Below are 20,671 nucleotides of genomic sequence, written 5' to 3'. Positions count from 1 at the left end.
CACCATTATTTCAAAAGCCAGTAGGTTGACTTCTTTTACATGACAACGGAGACTGGGTTTGAACCCACATAGACCAAAGGTAAAGGACTTGAGGTCAGCAATCATAACCACTCAGTCATGGAGGTCTCATTGTTATTTTATAACCATACATTTTATCAACAAACTAGATGTATGTCCATAGAACACAGGTGCCTATACCCCACTCCTGTCATTGTGCATGGTTTCATGACTCCCAAGTGATTTTTTTTAAGATACTCTAAAGATCTTTGTGTGTTTTTTTTCACTAAGTGAAGGACCATAACTCTGGCCTAGCTAAAAGAAATCCCCAAAAGAACACCAGGTGCAAAACTTCATATGCTATAAAATAATCCTCTAATGTTTTATGACTCTGGGTCAAGTACATTTTGAAATAAATGGGGCACAAACTTTTACATTTTTACTATTAAGTCAAGGGCCATAACACTAATCTGACTGGTAAAAATCTAGAACAAAATCAAAGGTGTACAACTTCACATGCTGAATAATATTCCTATGATATTTCATGACCCTAGGTCAAATACTTTTTGATATATGATTGTGCCACACAACTGTTATGCCTTTTTATGCATATTTTTGACTAAGTCAAGGGCCAAAACTCTGGTCTGGCTGAGTGATATCTCTAACAAAACCCCAGGTGCACAACTTCACATGCTGAATAATATTCCTGTAATGTTTCATAACATTGGGTCAAATACTTTTTGAGATACATGCGCCACAAACTTAGGCCCTTGTTATGCATATTTTTTTAATAAGTCAAGGGCCATAACTCTGGTCTGGCTGTGAAAGATCCAAATTAAAAACTCCTGGTGCAAAACTTCCCATACCGAATAACAATCCTGTGTGATTTGATGACTCTGGGTCACACACTTTATGAGAAATGAACAACACAACTTTGGACAGACATACAGTCAGACAGACAAAGGCAACTCTAAGTGCCCTCCCAAAAAACGCTGGACCACTAACCAGATAGTTGAGCTTCCACGCCTTAGAATGTTTACGACTGTGAGGAACCGGTTGAACGTCAAGTGCGAAATTCCCAGTCTCACCGATGATGTCATTATTTGGATCGTCTGAAAAATCAAACATTGCTTTACTCGTACTTGAAAAATATACATCCATTTAAACTTTTGATGAGCAAATACACCATATTACTTCTTGTTCTAAAGTCCATTTTTCTCCATGATACATTTGTTAAAAATTCCCTCTTATCCTTTGCTGTACGAGCCACTATTTATATTTCTGAAAACTTTTTATCACACAATGACCTATTCATTATTTTTGAACATTTTTTAAACGCACTTAAATTTTGTGCTGTAATTTTATGAATTTGCCTCTAACAAGCAATGATAAAGATAACATTGATCAATAAGCAAGATAACACCCTAAAATAGTGTGCTTGTTTTCCCCGTGATTAGGTACAAGGTACTATCAGTATTACGTTATCAAATACTGTCAAACCATTTAATTTTGTGAGCAATATAATTTATATACAAGGGCAGATTCAGAAGTAATGTCACTTCTATACATTTGTACATTGCTGCATTATTACAGAATCAATCAAGATGTAAGTCAATTCAATTTTGAATACAAGAAAAAAACATTAAAGCCCTGCTCCACGGCTATTCAAATTCTATTGTGTGCATGCAAGACATGATTACAATAGGTAACAGTTAACTGCTACGCACCACACTTTAGCACGCAAAAGCACAGGTATTTTATATAGAATTTTACATAAAATATACCCTATTTTTGACAGGTGTCACCGTTTATAGTCAGGATTTTCATGCTTTTTTCAGTGACAACTTAAGGTTAAAAGGTAGGACTGGAGCAGGCCTTTAATTTCTAGGGTTATTTTGTTTTGAATATATAGAACTTCAAAATTCATCCCTGACAACATTTCGCCACAAGCAAAAATAGAGTTTCTTTTATATAAACAGTAAAATACTGCCAAACAGATACATCTTACAGAAGCTCACAGAAGTTACCTCACATGAGCTACCTAATAGAGGTATCTCACATGTATCCAACAGGAGCTATATCAGGAGTTTCTCACAAGTGGTATCTCCTATCAACAAAACATAACCATCCGAATACAGACTTCATATCCATTTTGGCCAAATCACAAAATTAAAGCCCACAAAATGAACTGATTTCACAGTGCACCAACTATGCTACTACCATTTATATATACAATAGCTGCGTTACACCCAGTACACTTTAACAAAAGACTAGATCCATTATGGGATATGTGTATGCAAGATACTTCCTTTACAAGGATTACTGCAAAAACATTTAAAAGAATCAAGTTACCAAGTTATTGCAAAAACATTCAAATGCATCATGTTACCAAAAGCACACATGGCAAGTACTTACTGAATTTAGATTTAGGCCAGGAAATCAAGGAAAAGATTAATATTACTCAATACTTGATATCAGACCAAACCTGTAAATGGGCAAAAGACGGTCATGATGACCCTAGATCGCTCACCTGAGTAATATGAGCTACATGTTTCAAATGTCAAACTGATGATAAAATATTAAGAAAGTCAGTAGGTCACATTCATAGTCAATGAAATTCAGTTTTACAATTTGTGTGCAAAACTGTGTATGTCATCAAAATTTCAAGACTGTATCTTAAACAAGAGGGTCATGATGACTCTGGATAGCTCACCTGAGTAATATGAGCTACATGGCTTCCACATATAAGTAATACTAGTATAATTATGTGCCCTTGATGAGGGATGAGGTAAATATAAAAAAATCTCTAATATTAGAGATACACTAAAAGTGAATACAAAAAAGTGTCTTACCGACCCATGTTACCACAGAAAAATGTATTTACTTTTTACATAGGACTGATAATAAAAAAGTTAGTAAAATACCAAAAATATTGAAAATCTAAAAATAGGATTTCTAAAAATAGACTAATTCCTGGAATTCAAGGGGAAGAAACTCAGTACAAAAGTTTAAAACAAGAGCTGTCTGACGAAAGCGCGCTCGACTATTCGAAGAATTGATTGAAGAATGGGGTCAAAATATTTCCACGTATATTCAGACAAAAGAAATAAATAGATTAGACAAACAATGTTCCTGTATTACTTTGATTTCGATAAGTCTTGCACTAAATGACAATATATGAGCCAATTTCAAAGTCCAACAAGAGCACCGCCTTGCGGGTGCTGACGCTCATCTGATTTTTTTTTGTATAATAGAAATATTGTCCTACCCATGATTTTCTAAGTCTAAAAAGGGCCATCACTCTTGCAAAAAGCAGGATAGAGTTATGTTTCTTGATGTACAGTGTCCACTTATGATGGTGAAAAACTGTTGCAAGTTTTAAAGCAATAGCTTTGATAGTTTATGAGAAAAGTTGACTTAAACATAATATTCAACCAAGAAAATGATTTTTCTAAGTCCAAAAAGGGCAATAATTATTGCAAAAAGCAGGATGGAGTTATGTTGCTTGCTGTACAGGGTCAGCTTATGATGGTGAACAAGAGTTGCAAGTTTTAAAGCAATAGCTTTGATAGTTTAAGAGAAAAAGTTGACCTAAACATAAAACTTAACCAAGAAATCTGATATTTTCTAAGTCCAAAAGGGGCCATAAATCTTGCAAAAAACAGGATGGAGTTATGTTTCTTGATGTACAGGGTCAGCTTATGATGGTGAACAAGTGTTGCAAGTTTTAAAGGGATAGCTTTGATAGTTTAGGATAAAAGCTGACCTAAACATAAAACTTAACCAAGAAAACTGATTTTCTAAGTCCAAAAGGGGCAATAATTCTTGCAAAAAGCAAGATGGAGTTATGTTTCTTGATGTACAGGGTCTGCTTATGATGGTGAACAAGTCTTCCAAGTTTCAAAGCAATAGCTTTGATAGTTTAGGAGAAAAGTTGACCTAAACATAAAACTTAACCAAGAAATCTGATATTTTCTAAGTACAAAAGGGGCCATAAATCTTGCAAAAAGCAAGATGGAGTTATGTTTCTTGCTATACAGGGTCAGCTTATGATGGTGAACAAGTATTCCAAGTTTCAAAGCAATGGCTTTGATAGTTTAGGAGAAAAGCTGACCTAAACATAAAACTTAACCAGGCAACGCCGACGCAGACGCCGACGCCGACAACCGCTCAAGTGATGACAATAACTCATCATTTTTTTTCAAAAAATCAGATGAGCTAAAAAGGGCCATAATTCAGTCAAAATAGTTATGTACTCTTGCCTACAGATGTAAATCATAATGATAAGCAAGTGTTCAAAGTTTAAAAGCCATATGTCAAATAGTTTTGACAAAACATGGACTTGTATGAAAACAGAACCAATTTCAAAGTCCAAAAAGGGCCATAATTCAGCCAAAATAGATGACAGAGTTAATATGTTCTCTTTCCTACAGATAGAGACTATTATACTAAACAAGTGATAAAAGTCTCAAAGCCATATGTCAAACACTTTACAAAAAATATGAACTGGTACGAAAAACTTAACCAAGATTTCTAAGTCAAAAGGGGCCATAATTCAGCCAAAATCCTTGATAGAGTTGTGTACTCTTGCCTATAACTGGACATGGTGATAGTAAACAGGTGTTGAAAGTTTCAAAGCTTTATCTCAAAAGACTTTGTCTAAATATGAACTGGTACGAAAAACTTAACCAAGATTTCTAAGTCGAAAGGGGCCATAATTCAGCCAAAATCCCTAATAGAGTTATGTACTCTTGCCTATAACTGGCCATGGTGATGGTAAACAAGTGTTGAAAGTTTCAAAGCTTTATCTTAAAAGACTTTGTCAAAATATGAACTGGTACGAAAAACTTAACCATGATTTCTAAGTCAAAAGGGGCCATAATTCAGCCAAAATCCTTGATGGAGTTATGTGCTCTTGCCTATAACTGGCCATGATGATGGTAAACAAGTGTTGAAAGTTTCAAAGCTTTATCTCAAACGACTTTGTCAAAATGTGGACTGGTACGAAAAACTTAACCAAGGTGTGACGTCGACGCCGACACCGTGGTGAGTCGGATAGCTCTACTTATTCTTCGAATAGTCGAGCTAAAAAAGGATACTTCCTTTTGGCTCTAAGCCAATCAGAATGAGATATAGTGAAATACATCAAAATTAACCTTAAATTCTAAGTAAATGGGGACATAATTCAAGAAACATTGGTGTCAGAGTTATGCACCTTGTGTCACATGATGTGGGTGATGAGGTGGAACATCTATTTTAAGTTTAAATCAAATCCATTAAGTAGTAACTGAGATACAGTGAATATACATCAAAATTAACCATAAATTCTAAGTACCGGTAAAAAGGGGCATAATTCATGAAAAATTGGTGTCAGAGTTATGCACCTTGTGTCACATGATGTGGGTGATGAGGTGAAACATCTATTTTAAGTTTGAATCAAATCCATTTTGTAATAACTGAGATATAGTGAAAATACATCAAAATCAACCTTAAATTTAAAGTAAAATAGGGACATAATTCATAAAAAATTGATGTCAGAGTTAAGCACCCTATTACCTCACATGATGTGGGTGATGAGGTGGAACAACTATTTTCAGTTTGAATCAAATCCATTTAGTAATAACTGAGATATAGTGAAAATACAACAAAATTAACCTTAAATTCTAAGTAAAAGGGGACATAATTCATGAAAACTTGGTGTCAGAGTTATACACCTTGTGTCACATGATGTGGGTGATAAGGTGGATCATCTATTTTAAGTCTGAATCAAATCCATTTAGTAATAACTGAGATAATAGATTTCGGGACAGGACGGGACGGGACGCGACGCGACAAAACTGACTCCTATATACCCCCCTCCAAACATGTTTGGTGGGGGTATAATAACTGTGTATGTCATCAAAATTTCAAGGCTGTATCTTAAAAAACAAAAAAGTAGGTCAGTCGGTCAAGGTCACAGTCAAGTGACATCATATTACTTGGGGTCATCAGGTAATTACAACTAAACAGTCTTTGAAGTAGGATCAAATGATTTTTTAAAGTATTTTTCCTACGTAACTCACATAATAACTAAGTGACCCCAGGGTGGGGCCTCTTTTAACCCAAGGCGCATAATTTGAACAATTTTGGTAGAGGACTACTAGACAATGCATCATACTAAATATCAAAAGCCTAGGTCATATGGTTTCAGACAAGAATACTTTTAAAGTTTTTTTCCTATATAAGTCTATATAAACTTGGGACCCCCAGGGCAGGGCCTCTTTTCATCCCAGGGGTAAAATTTGAACATTTTTGGTTGAGGACCATAAGACAATGCTACAACCAAATATCATAGGTCTAAGTGTTGTGGTTTCAGACAAGAAGATTTTTTAACTTTTTTTCCTATGTAAGTCTTTGTAAAACTTGGGACCCCCGGGGCGGGGCCATATTTGACCCTAGGGGGATAATTTGAATAAACTTGGTAGAGGACCACTAGATGATGCTACATACCAAATATCAAAGCCCTAGGCCGTGTGGTTTTGTACAAGAAGATTTTCAAAGTTTTCCCTATATAAGTCTATATAAACCATGTGACCCCCAGGGCGGGGCCATATTTGACCCTAGGGGGATAATTTGAACAATTTTGGTAGAGGACCACTAGATGATGCTACACACTAGATACCAAAGCCCTAGGCCCTGTGGTTTTGGACAAGAAGATTTTTAAAGTTTTTCCTTTCGGTTACCATGGCAACCAGTTCTGCATGGAGTTCAATTCTTTGAAAAATTTTGAAAGGGGGCCACCCAAGGATCCTTCCTGTGAAGTTATGTGAAATTCTTCCCTGTGGTTTTCAAGAAGATTTTTTTAGAAAATGTTGACGGACACACGTCACACGGAGGACGACAGATATTGAGCGGTCACAAAAGCTCACCATGAGCCTTTGGCTCAGGTGAGCTAAAAATACCATTGGCAATTAGACTAGTTACACTCTGTACTTCGGTTGTGTCACTAGTTGCACTTCACATTTCAGGTTTGTAAAACTAGTAACACTCCATTTTTCAGGTCTGTTCCTTAGGTCACACTCTATGTTTCAGGTGTGTAACCTGTTACACTCCATATTTCACGTGTGTAAAACTAATTACGCTCCATTTTTCAGGTCTGTACCTTAGTTTACACTCCATTTTTCAGGTGTGTAACCAGTTACACTCGATATTTCAGGTGTGTAAAACTAATTACACTCCATTTTTCAGGAGTGTACCTAGTTACACTCCACATTCCAGGTGTGTAACTAGTTACATTTCGTAATATTAAGGTCTGTAACTAATTACACTCGATATATTTCAGATGTGTAACTAGTTACATTCCATAATATTCAGATGTGTAACTAGTTACACTCTATATTTCTGGAGTGTAACTTAGTCATAGGTTCTATGCCGTCTTAACAGCTGATCGCATGTACTGACATGCTGCCGTTTGACTGAGGCCCGATAGGGGTTGCCGAATTCAGAGCTCTATGTATAGATCTTGTGTGTACCTAGGTGTTTAATATTTCAGGTGTGTAAGGCAAGGCAGTCCAATTCTTACAGTATATCAGGTAAAAAAATCATCAATACCAGACTAACAAATGTCACCAATTCATAGTGTCAGAGTATATATTAAGAAATAATGAGTATAGTTTAGGTAGTTTTCGAAAAATTATCTACAATGTAGAATTTGATTAACTTAAAAACATTCAGCAAAATTAATCAAAATGATAAGAGGCATGTGCTTGATTTTTTCCAAGACAGATTTAAAAAATTTAGATCTTACTAAATTTTTCATGATGGGAGTCTATGGGGGAAGAATCATGTCTTTCATAACATTTTTGCAAATAGAAATTTTTCTACAATATAAATTTTAATGAAACTCGTGTTGTGGCCTATAATTTAGTGAAAAAAAATATATAGGTTCATGTTCTTAATTTTTAAGATATTTGACCATGATTCAACTGAACCGCACATTTGACGCTAATTTTAAGATATTATTTTGAATTATTTAACGTGTCAGATGTTTTAATATCATATTTAAACTTTAAAAAGATAGTAACAGTGCCATTGTGATAGATTTACTCACATGTTGCCATTTTAAATTCATAAAATGATTTTCATTTCCGTACGCCGAATCCAGGCTTTATTCTACGTTTTCCGAATAATGATGTTACGCCATCACTTCCGATTTATCAAACTTACAGAACAACCTTAATATACAGTATAATTAAAACAATACATTATAAATATGCTTTAAACTATTTCAGAAACAATAACAGAGACTAGATCAAATGACATCACACTATCACAAGGTACTGAATGTTCCCTTATTAAATACCCCTTTGGTGGGGTTGGGGGGGTGGTGGGGGGCATTTTTTTTTTTTTTTTTTAATAAAAGAAGGGGAAGCATTGGGGAAGGATACTGACACTTGTTTTGTAGAGTAATATATACGCTATCATTACAAAAACTACAAAACATGTGTCAGTATACTGATATAAACATTGAATTCCGGAAAAGGACTGCCTAAAGGGGTCCATCTTCCGGACAGTCAAACGCCTTTAAAAACTCACCATTTTCAAAGGACTGTTACACAAGTTTGTTTTGATGCATTTGCAATAGCGTGCAAGTGTTGACATTTCTCATAACTAGGTTGAACACAGCTTTCAGCAATTGTTTATTTTTATTTCTTTACAAATGGCATTTATTTTCAAAGGGGGACAACTTTTTCAGAATATTTTAAGTACGGGACAGTACGGCAGAACATGTAATGGTCAGTTAAAATATTGGTAACGATGTTGTTCGTTTATCAAAAATTTCTGTGTTTTGGTGGTATACTCCTAAACCTTAAGATTTACAACATTTCAGTGACCTGGTCCTCTCAGCTTTCTTGTGATCTTATGACTATTACGATGATTATGGTATACCTTTATCAGCATGCCTATATCATAAGGTAGAGATAGCATAAAAAGCTGTGAAATGCAGGCAAATGTCCATATATTTCTCAAAACATAGATATATTTACAATATTTTAACCAGAAGTGTATAATTATGAGCATTTGATATTTTCATATAAAAGGAAATTTTGTGATCAAGGAAATGTAATTCTTCTTGAACATGTAGAGCAGAAATATTTAAGAGACATAATAAATTGGATATTTTCTTTTTGGGTGTATTCAATTTAACATTCAACATTGACCTGGATTGCTAAACAATGAGCGATTTTACTGTAAGCTCAAAATATAGAACATCTGGAACAGTCTGATAACCTTCAAATATTATGCTGAACAGAATGCAAATATTAAATCTCTGACTGTGGCTTGATGGTCTGCAGGTGCCATTGCTCGTCTGCAAGTGCTGGACAATATGTAAGAAAAGAGCTCTGCCAGTAAATGGGGCATAATAGTCAATAGCTTTTAAAGTAACACAGATATTGGACGTTATATAAAACTTAAAAAATATTCTAAGTTAAAAAGGAGCATAACTCTGTCAAAATTCAAATCAGAGTTATGGGGATTGTTTCTAATGGTGCAGACTTTGATAGTAAATACCTATTTTAAGTTTCAAGTCAATAGCTTTGATAGTAACAGAGATATTGGATGTTATATAAAACTTTAACCAAAAGATTCTAAGTTAAAACAGGGCATAACTCTGTCAAAATTCAAATAAAAGTTATGGGATTGTTTCTCCTGGTGTAGACTGTGATAGTAAATAACTACTTCAAGTTTCAAGTCAAAAGCTTTGATAGTAACAGAGATATTCGACTTTATAAAAAACCTGAACCGTTAAAAAGGGGCATAAATCTGTCAAAATTTAAATCAGAGTTATGGGGATTGTTTCTCCTGGTGTAGACTGTGATAGTAACAGAGATATTTGACTTTATCAAAACTTTAACCAACGGCTACGGCGAAGCCGGGGTGAGTGCAATAGCTCTACATTTTCTTCGAAAAGTCGAGCTAAAAACGCAAGAAATACTGATTTTCTAAGTATAAAAAGGGCCATAATTCTGACAAATTTGTATCAGAGTTATGGTTCTTGGCATACTTAGTCACCTTAAAATGATAAGCATGTGTGCAAAGTTTCAAAGCTGTAGCTCTTAGTTTTTGAGAAAAGGTGGACCTAAACAAAAATTTTAACCAATACGGTGCAGCGGCCTATTGTCTGGAAAATACGGTAAGTCTTGAGTCAAATGTATTTAGTAATAACGGAGACAGAACGAAAGTGTATCAAAACATTTACTTACATCATTCTGATAACATGCAGGCTAGAGCTATGGTTTTCGGCCTACACAGTCAACTAATGATGATAAACAAGTTTGCAAAGTTTCAAAGCTGTAGTTTTTGAGAAAAGGTGGACCTAAACAAAAAATTTAACCAAGAGACTCAAAAAGTACAAAAAGGGCCATAATTCTAACAAAATGCTCATCAGAGTTACACAGTCAACTAATGATGAATAACAAGTGTACAAAGTTTCAAAGATATATCTCTAAGTTTTTGAGAAAAGGCGGACCTAAACAAAAACTTTAACCAAGAAACTCAAATGTTTCAAAAATAAAAAGGGTCACAATTCTAACAAAATGCATATCAGAGTTATGGTTCTTGGTCTACAGTCATTAAATGATGATAAACAAGTGTGTAAAGTTTCAAAGCTGTAGCTCTTATAGGTGGACCTAAACAAAAATTTTAACCAACACAGACAATCAAGTGATGACAACACCTCGTAGATGTTTTTCAAAAATCAGACAAGCTGAAAAGGGTATAATTCATGGAATATTTCAGCAAAAGTAATCATTAAATTTTGTATATTATGAGGCCAATAGTGGATTTTTTTTCTTCATTTTTTGAATCAAATCCATTTAGTAATAACTGAAATAAAGCAAAGTGCAGCACAACTTTAACCTGAAATTCTAATTAAAAGGGGCATATTTCATAAAATATTGGTGTCAGAGTTGTGGAAATTGTGTAATATGATATGGATGATGAGCAATCATTTTAACCTTTAGCCTATATTCGGTCAGTAAATTTTCAGTGAACACCCCTTCGAATAATAAATGGTACTGCCCAAATCGAATGAAAGACCAGTCCATTTTAGAAATTTAGCAGGGTAAAGGTTAAGTTTGAAATCCATTTAGTAACAACAGGATGTGGTGAAAAAACATCCCAATTAAACTGAAACTCTAAATAAAAAGGGGGCATAATTCATGAAATATTTGTGCAAGAGTTATGGACCTTGCGTCATGTAAGGACAAAGATGTGAAAGAATTTAAGTTTGACTAAAATCCATAAAGTTACAACTGACCGAGTATTACAGTGGCAATACAGAAGTCCACTACCATGGCCTTGACCTTTAACCGATAAGCATAGATCATGTGTTGACACATGTTGTTTCATCATGGGGAACATTTGTGTGTAGCACTAAGATAAAGTTATGGTGCAGAAACAATTTTTACTTGAACTTCAATCTATATCTATAGTCTACACATTGCCCTTTACACATACATGTATCAAGTTTTATGACCCTACCTTGAATACTTTTTGAGATATTGCAGGATCCAGATTTGCAGACTGACAAATGGACAGACAGAGGGCATTCCTATAGTCCCCTCTGGCAGCACTGGTAGGGGACTAATAACAAAGATATAATCAAAGTGCATCAAATAAAACCTGAAATTCTAAGTAAAAAGTAAAAAGGGGGCATATCTCACAAAATATTGATGTGAGAGTTATGGCCCTTGTGTCATATGATGTGGATGATGATGTGGACAAAATCATTTCAAGCTTGAATCAAATCCCGATAAATAAACATCACGCAGTGAACATGAGTGCCAGCTGGTACCAGCATTCATTGTGTGAAAATATTTATCGTATGAAGCAGGCAGCCACATCTGACGTAAACGAAATATTTTGTAAATGGAGCGAATTTTTTTGTGACAATTGCAGAATTCCTCACATATTCTGTTGACAGCACTTATGATCCAGTACTATCATGAATATCATAGCGAAGAAAAATATGTACAACAAAATTCTATGGGAAAGTTGAAAAATAGTAATTCAAGGTAGGTGTACAAGAATTTTCTGGTGAACATTTATATCTTGTGTGTATTAAAGCCATTGAGACATCTATGACTTATTTTAAAAACTAGCTTAGACAAGTTTAACCTCTGTTGTATGATAAGTGTCTGTCCAAAAATACAATGATGATGAAATAATGTTACACAGGCACGTAGTAGTTGGAGTGGGGGAGAGGGGGTAGGTATTAGTGTCTGTGGACTCATTCATTGGGAATGGAGTGTCATTTTGGAGAGCTGGTGAGCTCTGAAAAGTCAAGGGGGAGAAGTGTAGAGGTTGTAGGTGTAAAGGCCACTTCAAACAGCCTTGCTGTTGGGTTAACCCTTTAGTGACGTCATTAGAGTATCTGCCTATGGATCATGAGGTCAGGAGATCAATCCCTAGCAGGGACCTTGGTATTTTCTCTCACAGGTTTTACTTTAAAGTGAACTTTGTGCAAGTTTTCTTTATAACTAGTTTTATTATAGTATACAGATTATATAGAACATCAAAAATAGTATGTTTAAAGAATCAAGCAACACACAGTGAAAAGGTGACAGTGACATAGGCCTACTGACGGTACAGAGCCTTGCTGTTAGTTCTTGCTACCATAGCTTAACTGACGCTATTTTTATTTTCTGAAGGTCACGTCCATTAAGTTATGGTATAACCCTGTTTGGTTACCTAACCAGAGTCAAACTGCTACATCTTGCACAGACTCTCAAGAGAAACTGATGACGACATGCAAAGTTAATAGCACATGGGTTATTTTTGAAAATCAAGATCAACTAAAAATCAAGATCAACATTTTGTATATTTTTTAATTTTATTGAATTATAAATATAACCATTTTCAACAAAGTTGATGACAAATATAGCTTAGGCCTTTATTTTTTTATCTTCTGGTTCTTGGGAGCGCCCACCTGATTTTTTTGATTTTGAAATAAAAATAAAAGTGATTTTCACTGATTTTAATTTTATTTTTCCCGCCGATAGTCCGGAGTGAACATAAGCGAAAATAAAATTGTAAAAGGCCATTTTGTTCGTTTCGCTAAAAGCGCTGTGCCCTGCCCTTTTTTAGCGCTGCCATTCTGCCCAAATCGCCGACCTTTTGCTTTTCTTCAGCGCCATTTTGCCCTTTCAGCACCGCCCCTTTGAATTACCCACCAATTATTTGTTAAAAAAGGAGATGTCCAAAAAACTGTCACTCGATATGCAGATATGACATTCGGCGACTTCACACAGGTGCTGTGTATTTGCCTGAGGCATGCATGCAGAGTAATGGTAATTAAAACGATCAAGAGACGATGACCAACTGAAGTGCAAAAATCAACAATTAGAGAAGTCTGCAATCAAAGCAAACTTGAAAACAGAATAAAAAGGGAGAGAAAACACAATTTAGAACACAGCCTGCTGTTTATAAAATGGCCAGTAATTACAGGCAATTGGAGTGACACCTTGTGTCAGTTTTGTTGTTCACAGTTTGATCTCTGTTGGAGATAATACTCGTTCTTTAATTAGTATCATAAAATTTTGTGTTACTTTATCACGTTTACGTTTATCATCTCATTGCCTTTGTATCGAAACTGGTAGATGGAATCAGCCTGTAAGTACACCTATAAATGAAAGAATATGTAATGTTTGTAACTTGTTAGAGGATGAATATCATTTCGTAATACAATGTAACATGTATATTGATTTAAGGAAACGATTGATACCACCATACTTTTGGAGACGCCCTAGCATGTATAAATTTATTGAACTTGTAAATTCAGAAAATCCACGCATTGTAAAAAATTTATCTAATTATATCGAAAAAGCATTTACAACAAGAACAAATCTTTTGTATAGCCTATAAATATCCATATAGAAAAGGTCATAAAACGTTTTGGTACAGTTATTCAGGGTTTTCCCTCGGTTTTTTTATTTGGGAGTCCATGGACTCCCATGGCTGCTAATTTAAGGGTCCCTAATAATTTTTGGGGGTCCACAAATTATTGATCTTGAAAATGCACATTATTACTAAAAAAATTTATCCTAAAACCGAATGAACTTGTATCTTTTTAATTTAGATAGCAGCTGATTCAATATTTCGGAATGGTATCTGTCAAAATGTCATGAGCTTCTCAATCCAGACTGATAACAAAAGGTGTGACAGTCTTTTTGTTATCATCAACTAGCCAGTAATTACCGGCAATTAAGTGTCACCTCGTGTCAGTTATGTTGTTCACAGTTTGATCTCGGTTAAAGATAATACTCGATCCTTAATTAGTATAATAATTTTTGTGATTTATTAATATTTTTTCATCAAAATACTTTAAATTTATATGAAATTAATTTTGTTTAATAGAAAAATAAACCATTCGATCTTTTACGGAACGTAACGGCAATCTTAGATTTTAGCGGTGTCAGTTAGCGCGGAGAGTAGTTTCCCTTTACCAAAATGGCGAACATCGGTAACAAAACTTGTTTCGAAGTTGGAAAATCGTCTATACCTGTGTATAATGAGCACCCACGATTCGGGGATGGTCCCGGTGGTAAAAAACTGCGCATTTTATGTGGGTATCTGCGCAAAGGAGGCTTCAGTGCAAAGGAGTTTCGTGACCGATTTTGCGGGTCCAGTGGACGCAGAGGCACTACAAAATGCGAGTTCAAAGCAGTCAAAGCGCGTCAGGGACGCAGAAAACCTGCGTCCGGGAAAACCCTGGTTATTGTGTAGTTATAAAATTGATAAGTTAAAGCAAAATGTATGTGACCATTTTTATTTCTGAAATGTAGGAATGATGCAAGTGCTTGTCACTTATAGTTGTCGCTATTATTACTACATTGTATTAATATCATTATTTGAATCAAATTTTTTACAAATGTGTTATTACAATGGTTTTGCCAATTTCGGCGAAGATTCCACAAGCCAGTTCTTGTAAGGCCCTTTCGCTTTCTTGCTTACAAGAACGGTCATCCGTGGAATATAAATATAGCTTTAGTCATGTATTCATTCATATTATAAATTATGTAGTGTATTGAAAGGAAAATGATCTTGATATTTCGTTTTCTTTTTGTTTTCAATCAAGATCATTTTACCGTTATATATATATCACAATCTAGTATAGTTACTATTAGATAGCCTTTATACGTTAATACGGAAACATTTAAATCTTTGATGAATCTCTTTGACTTGTCAGATTGAAGCATAAATATACATGAATTGTTGAAGATGTTGCCAATTGTTATACGAATCATTTGTTTATTGTGTTATGAATTAAATGTTCACTGTTGCTATGTATATATAGCGTACCATGTACCACATGGGTCTATGACCTTCTGGTTTAATGAAAATAAAAACTTTGAAAACTTTGAAACTTTAATATCTATGATTTTTTATCTTTCTTTCATCAAAATAATATATATATTAAATCTATATGAAATTAAAATTGTTTAAGAAAAACAACAAACACTAGATCTTTTACGGAATGTAACGGCAATCTTAGATTTAAGCGTAGACAATTAGCACGGAGAGTAGTTTCCCTTTACAGTAATGGGAAAAATCCTAAATAGACTTATTTTGAAGGTGGAAAAGTGTCTAAACACGTGAATACTACGCAATCACGATTCGGGAGGTGGTCCTGGGTATCATAAATCTGCACATTTTACATGAGTATCCATGGTATGTTCAGTAATATGATGAATGTATAATGACATTCATCGAAAAACAAAGTCAAAACATTATTCCTGTTTGTTTATATAACATGCAGTTTGTCTTATGATTACATTCATTCTTTTCGTCTTGCAAGTTTTCTTCATTAGAAATATCATAAAATGTTAAGTTCTGCAAAGGATTGTTTAAACTTTTGCACACCCCCTTACATACAATGTAATAACTTACAAAATAGACATTAATTTTGTAACCAAAAAACATGGAAATCTACATTTTGATTTTTGTAGACAAAGGTGTATATAACGCACAAAATGCACCATGCCCCTTTTTAGCAACACCCTGCCCTTTTTAGAGCTCTAGAAAAATCCCTATAAATGCACATCTTTCCAATTAAAAAAGAGTCCTTTCTGTCGATAATTTTCGTTGTGCATCTGCATGATCGAGATCAAATATGGATTCTGCTGCATACTTCAAAGTCTCTATGAAGTTACTGTTTGGAAAAAGAACCAAATATGCAAGATTCCATTACATTATTCGATAGGGCGTTATCTTGGCAAATTTTTAGAAGATGAACATGTACTGATCGGACAGGTTTCCAGTGATAATTTTGATACTGAACTAGATACCCCAGTTGCAGGTTATTCGTGGTTTTGGGTAGGTGCATAGGTGCATAATATGTAGATATATTTTAAGAAGTCCAAAGACATAGCATATACAAGTAAAACAGGTAGGTTAGTAGAGTAGAAGGGGATCTATTTTCTTGGAGTAGCAGAAGATTGAGTAACAAACCTCCGACCTAGATGAAGCAGGTCATCACTAGAAATGCTCTAAAACTTAACAAAAAAGGAAAAAATAAAACTGTAGAAAATAAATATGAAGAGAAGCGAGCAGAAACGGTTAAAAAAGAATGTTTCTTAAAGAATGTGCTGATATTTGCGGCACTTAAAAAATAAATGTTATTTTCGTGCTTTTATTTTTTTGTTCATCTCGACTCTGAAAGGATTTGAACACTTTTATTTTTATTTTCTCCTCCTACCCAAGATCCTGGCAAAAATCTCCCGAGAACCAAAAAATAAAAAAAATTCTGGCCTTAGAATATTTCAATTCAAAGAAAATATCAATAATTAACGATTCTATACAACCTGACTAAAGCACATCTCCTATTACGCTACGCATAGGATCTGAGAACGACCTATTCATAGCCTCGTTCTGACGGCCCTTTCGCTAGCCAATCAGAACTAAACTTACAAGATTTTGCAAATCTACCTGTAGCCTTGACTTGATATTTACAATTCTTATGTCGTAATGTGTCAGATAGCCGGTTAGCTCAGTAGGTAGGCCACTTGCTTTGTAAATGAGGGGTCCCGGGTTCGAGCCCTGGAATGGTTGTCCATTTTTCTTACTCTTCGACATTCGAACAAGTCGTCTGATTGGTTAAATTAAAAATAGCAATACTGGAAATCCAAAATATACAGAAGACGTATGTGAATGGGTCGTTATCAGATCTTCGTTTAGAAGATCAGGAACTTAAGTCAGACTGCGATTATATATGGCCTATTTGTTTTCAAAATGAATACCGGATTCGTTTCAGCTCAGAGATCCCTAAAGGGTAACTAAAATATTTCAGCTCAGAGATGTTTATATGCTGTTACAAATCTCTGAGCTGAAACGAATCCCGTACTGAAACCTAACCAGGAATCATGCCAGAAGTCTGTCACGCTATAATTTCATCAAATGATTTTAAAATGAAATGCAATGGTCTCACCTTTTACTTTAAAATATTTCTTATCCATTTTTCTTTTGATCTGGCATAAAATAATCCATGCAACATAATTTGAACACAAATTATACACACAAGTTTCAAACTGGTACCCCTGTCTGCAATATTTTGTCCGCCATTACAGCTGTCACCTGATCAGGGTACTCTTCATTTTGAAAACCAATAGGTGATATAGAATCTTTTTTTATTGACCTTTACTGAGAACTAAAACCTCCTCAGATAGGTTTTTATGAATTTTATCGAAAATGGTTATGTTTATGATTAAATTAAATTCATAAAATTCTTGGGCCATGTCTCTTCCTGGTATATATCAATGACTTACCAGACTCGGTCAAATGTAACGCAAGAATGTTTGCAGATGACACCATAATATACCTTACCATCAACTCCATTTCAGATAGTGTATCTCTGCAACAAGACCTCACTAACTTAGAAACCTGGGAGAAGACATGGTCCATGGAATTCAACCCGGACAAGTGTGAAGTCCTTAGAATCTTTAGAAAGAAAAATCCCGTGGTCTACCCCTACAAACTTCACAACATAGAGTTAAAAACTTGTGAGGCAGCTAAATACCTAGGCATAACCATTTCCAAAGATCTAAACTGGTCCAAACATATTGACAATATCACTTCCAAAGCAACTTCCACTCTTCGCTTCATACAACGGAATGTGAAAACTGACAATAAAAAGGTCAAAATTGCTGCCTATAACACCTATGTCCGCCCTCAACTTGAGTACTGTTCAAGCGTCTGGCATCCTTGGCAAAAAACCCTCACTAGCAAAGTCGAAAATGTCCAAAGGTCAGCTGCTAGGTACGTCATGTACGACTACAGTTACACCAGTAGTGTTACACAAATGCTGAAAACTTTAGAACGGAATACACTCCAATATAGAAGGTTACACAACTCATTAGTAATGTTTTATAAAATAAGGACCCAGACAGTTGCAGTCGATCAATCTCATCTTATTCCAACTAGAAACCTAAATTACTTAATCCCCATGTCTCACACTCAGTACTTTTCTAACTCCTACTTCCCAAGGACCATCCGTCTCTGGAACTCCCTACCAACTTATGTTAAATCTAGCCCCAGTCTCGGTATCTTTAGAGAGAGGCTGGCGGTGGTCAGTATGTAATTCTATTGCCTCTGCACCATTTTAACTGTAGCATACTGTCTTTTTTAGCTTTTATTATTTTAACATTGTAACATATCATTTTTTTAACAACTGTTTCTCTGACAGCGCCGCCCAGTGATAGTCGGAAATCGACGGTTGGGTGAAAGATGTAGATGTAGATAAATAGGTAAAATTTTTATCCTGATTTTCAAAAATAACCACATGCTCTGAACTGTTGCATGACGTCATCAGTTTCTCACGAGAGACTGTGCGAGATGTTGTGGTTTGATACTGGTTAGTAAACCAAATGAGGTTTCGCCATAACTTAATGGACGCGACCATCAGAAAATAAAAACAGCGTCAGTTAAGTTATGGCAGCCAGAAGTACCTAAAGGGAGTCAGTGGCACAATGGTTAGCAGGTTGGACTACAGCAGTCCAGGTTTGATTGCCGGTCGCGGCTGATATCCCGACCTGTTTTTAGTGCTGGGTGATTTACTTAAACTGGTACTGTTTCCAGCAGTATCAGCCTTGACTGGATGCTAGGGACGCCTGCCCTGGGCTTGGCTGGAAGTAAGTTGTTCCATCCAATGATCCATTCCAGGTGGTGACTTTCGTCGAAGTTAAACATGAAACTTTATTTTACCTTTACTTATCTACGACAGCATGTATATAAACATCTCTGAGCTGAATTTATTAAGCTATAGTATATCGTAGATCTTTGCTGACAAATCTAGAAGTGCATATCTGAATTTCATGTCTACTCAAATAAGATAACAGTCTAGAAACTTTCTCTTTCCTAAAGAACTTTCCTAATGAAACGTGTACAAATGCTAAATATCTTTACTTAATGCATAGATATCTTGATATTCTTGGTGAATTTCTTCTGACAGTTCCTGTTCCATATTCCCCGCCATATTGCTTAGTGTTGATAAATACCGTACGGTAACGTAATGTGTACTTGCGGTACGGTTAGGAACGGTAAATGCTGTGCTGGCTGTTCAATTGTCCGAGGAAACTTAAAGTTGTGACTAGAACTTTTTTTTCTTGTGGTATTTGCTGACATAACTGGCTTATGTAAGCTAAAGCATTTTCTCTAAGTTCAAATTTTCATACAGTTTTGAGACAAATAATGTGTGATTTCCGAACATAAACCATTCCCATTGTCGTGCGGGGCCCATGGTACAGCATCTACGCACCTGGCTATCTTAACTCTGTTACTATCGATGTAGAAATGTCAGACCGTCTCTAAGGTGTTGCAGACACGGTGTGCCTGCCGGCTTGTTAGTTAAGGTGAAAAAGAATTCTAATAAAAGTCTACCATCAACTAAAGTGTCTGTGAGCCTTGAATATAAAATATGACAAAAAATGTTACCATGTAAGAGTAAAGCCGGAGAAAATAAGCTGAAACGACTGCTTTCTGGTCTAGTACTCGCATGACAGACATTGTGTCTGAAATCATTAGTCCTCCACCTCTGATTCATGTGGGGAAGTTGGCAGTTACTTGCAGAGAACAGGTTTGTACTGGTACAGAATCCAGGAACACTGGTTAGGTTAACTGCCCGCCCGGCGCCGTTACATGACTGAAATACTGTTGAAAAACGGCGTTAACCCCAAAACAAACAAACAAACAAAATACAGTCGGGTGTCAACATCACAATATAAGCTATGGCGGGGGTCGTGGGTTCTCGAGCCCCACTGGGGTCACGACCACGCCTTCTCATATGACACCAACCAGTATTGGTTTTTCCAGGAAGCGGACTCGAGAGTGGTTCAAATACGCCTGAAGCTTTCATCACAATCGAGCTAAAATTAATTGGTATAAGCTAACATATAAAAGAGCTGTAAATAAAGAAATTTCATTAGTACATAGTTTAAAACAAATTACCACATAATAATCTGCATAAATTCTTAAATACTAAAATTATTTAAACAATTAGAATATAATTATGTTAAGATTGCATATTATCCTTAACTACACCAATTGCACACGTAAAATGCTAAGAGACAAGGCAAATAAAAAGATGGTTTAAAAGAAGCATTTAAGTATCACACGAGAGCTTATTAAATGTGAACTTTTT

At 35.3% G+C, this 20,671-nt stretch overlaps 1 protein-coding gene across 1 annotated transcript in view; it reads right to left on the bottom strand.

Annotated features, from left to right (window-relative positions):
- LOC123534583 (two pore channel protein 1-like) overlaps window positions 1-19,517 on the bottom strand; it is a 77,861-nt gene extending 58,344 nt beyond the window's left edge. The window contains exons 1-2 of the mRNA XM_053518980.1: window positions 19,438-19,517; window positions 1,003-1,109 (exon numbers count right to left, since the gene is read on the bottom strand). Of these exons, the coding sequence (XP_053374955.1) occupies window positions 1,003-1,109; window positions 19,438-19,507 (177 nt within the window). The 5' untranslated portion in view covers window positions 19,508-19,517. The remainder of the gene's footprint in view (window positions 1-1,002; window positions 1,110-19,437) is intronic.
- Between the last annotated feature and the right edge of the window lie 1,154 nt (window positions 19,518-20,671).

The sequence above is a fragment of the Mercenaria mercenaria genome, chromosome 12, assembly GCF_021730395.1.
Source record: "Mercenaria mercenaria strain notata chromosome 12, MADL_Memer_1, whole genome shotgun sequence".
In the NCBI taxonomy this organism is placed as follows: Eukaryota; Metazoa; Mollusca; class Bivalvia; order Venerida; family Veneridae; genus Mercenaria; species Mercenaria mercenaria.
Note: the sequence above shows the minus strand (reverse complement) of the source record. Positions and strands in the feature narration are given on the sequence as shown.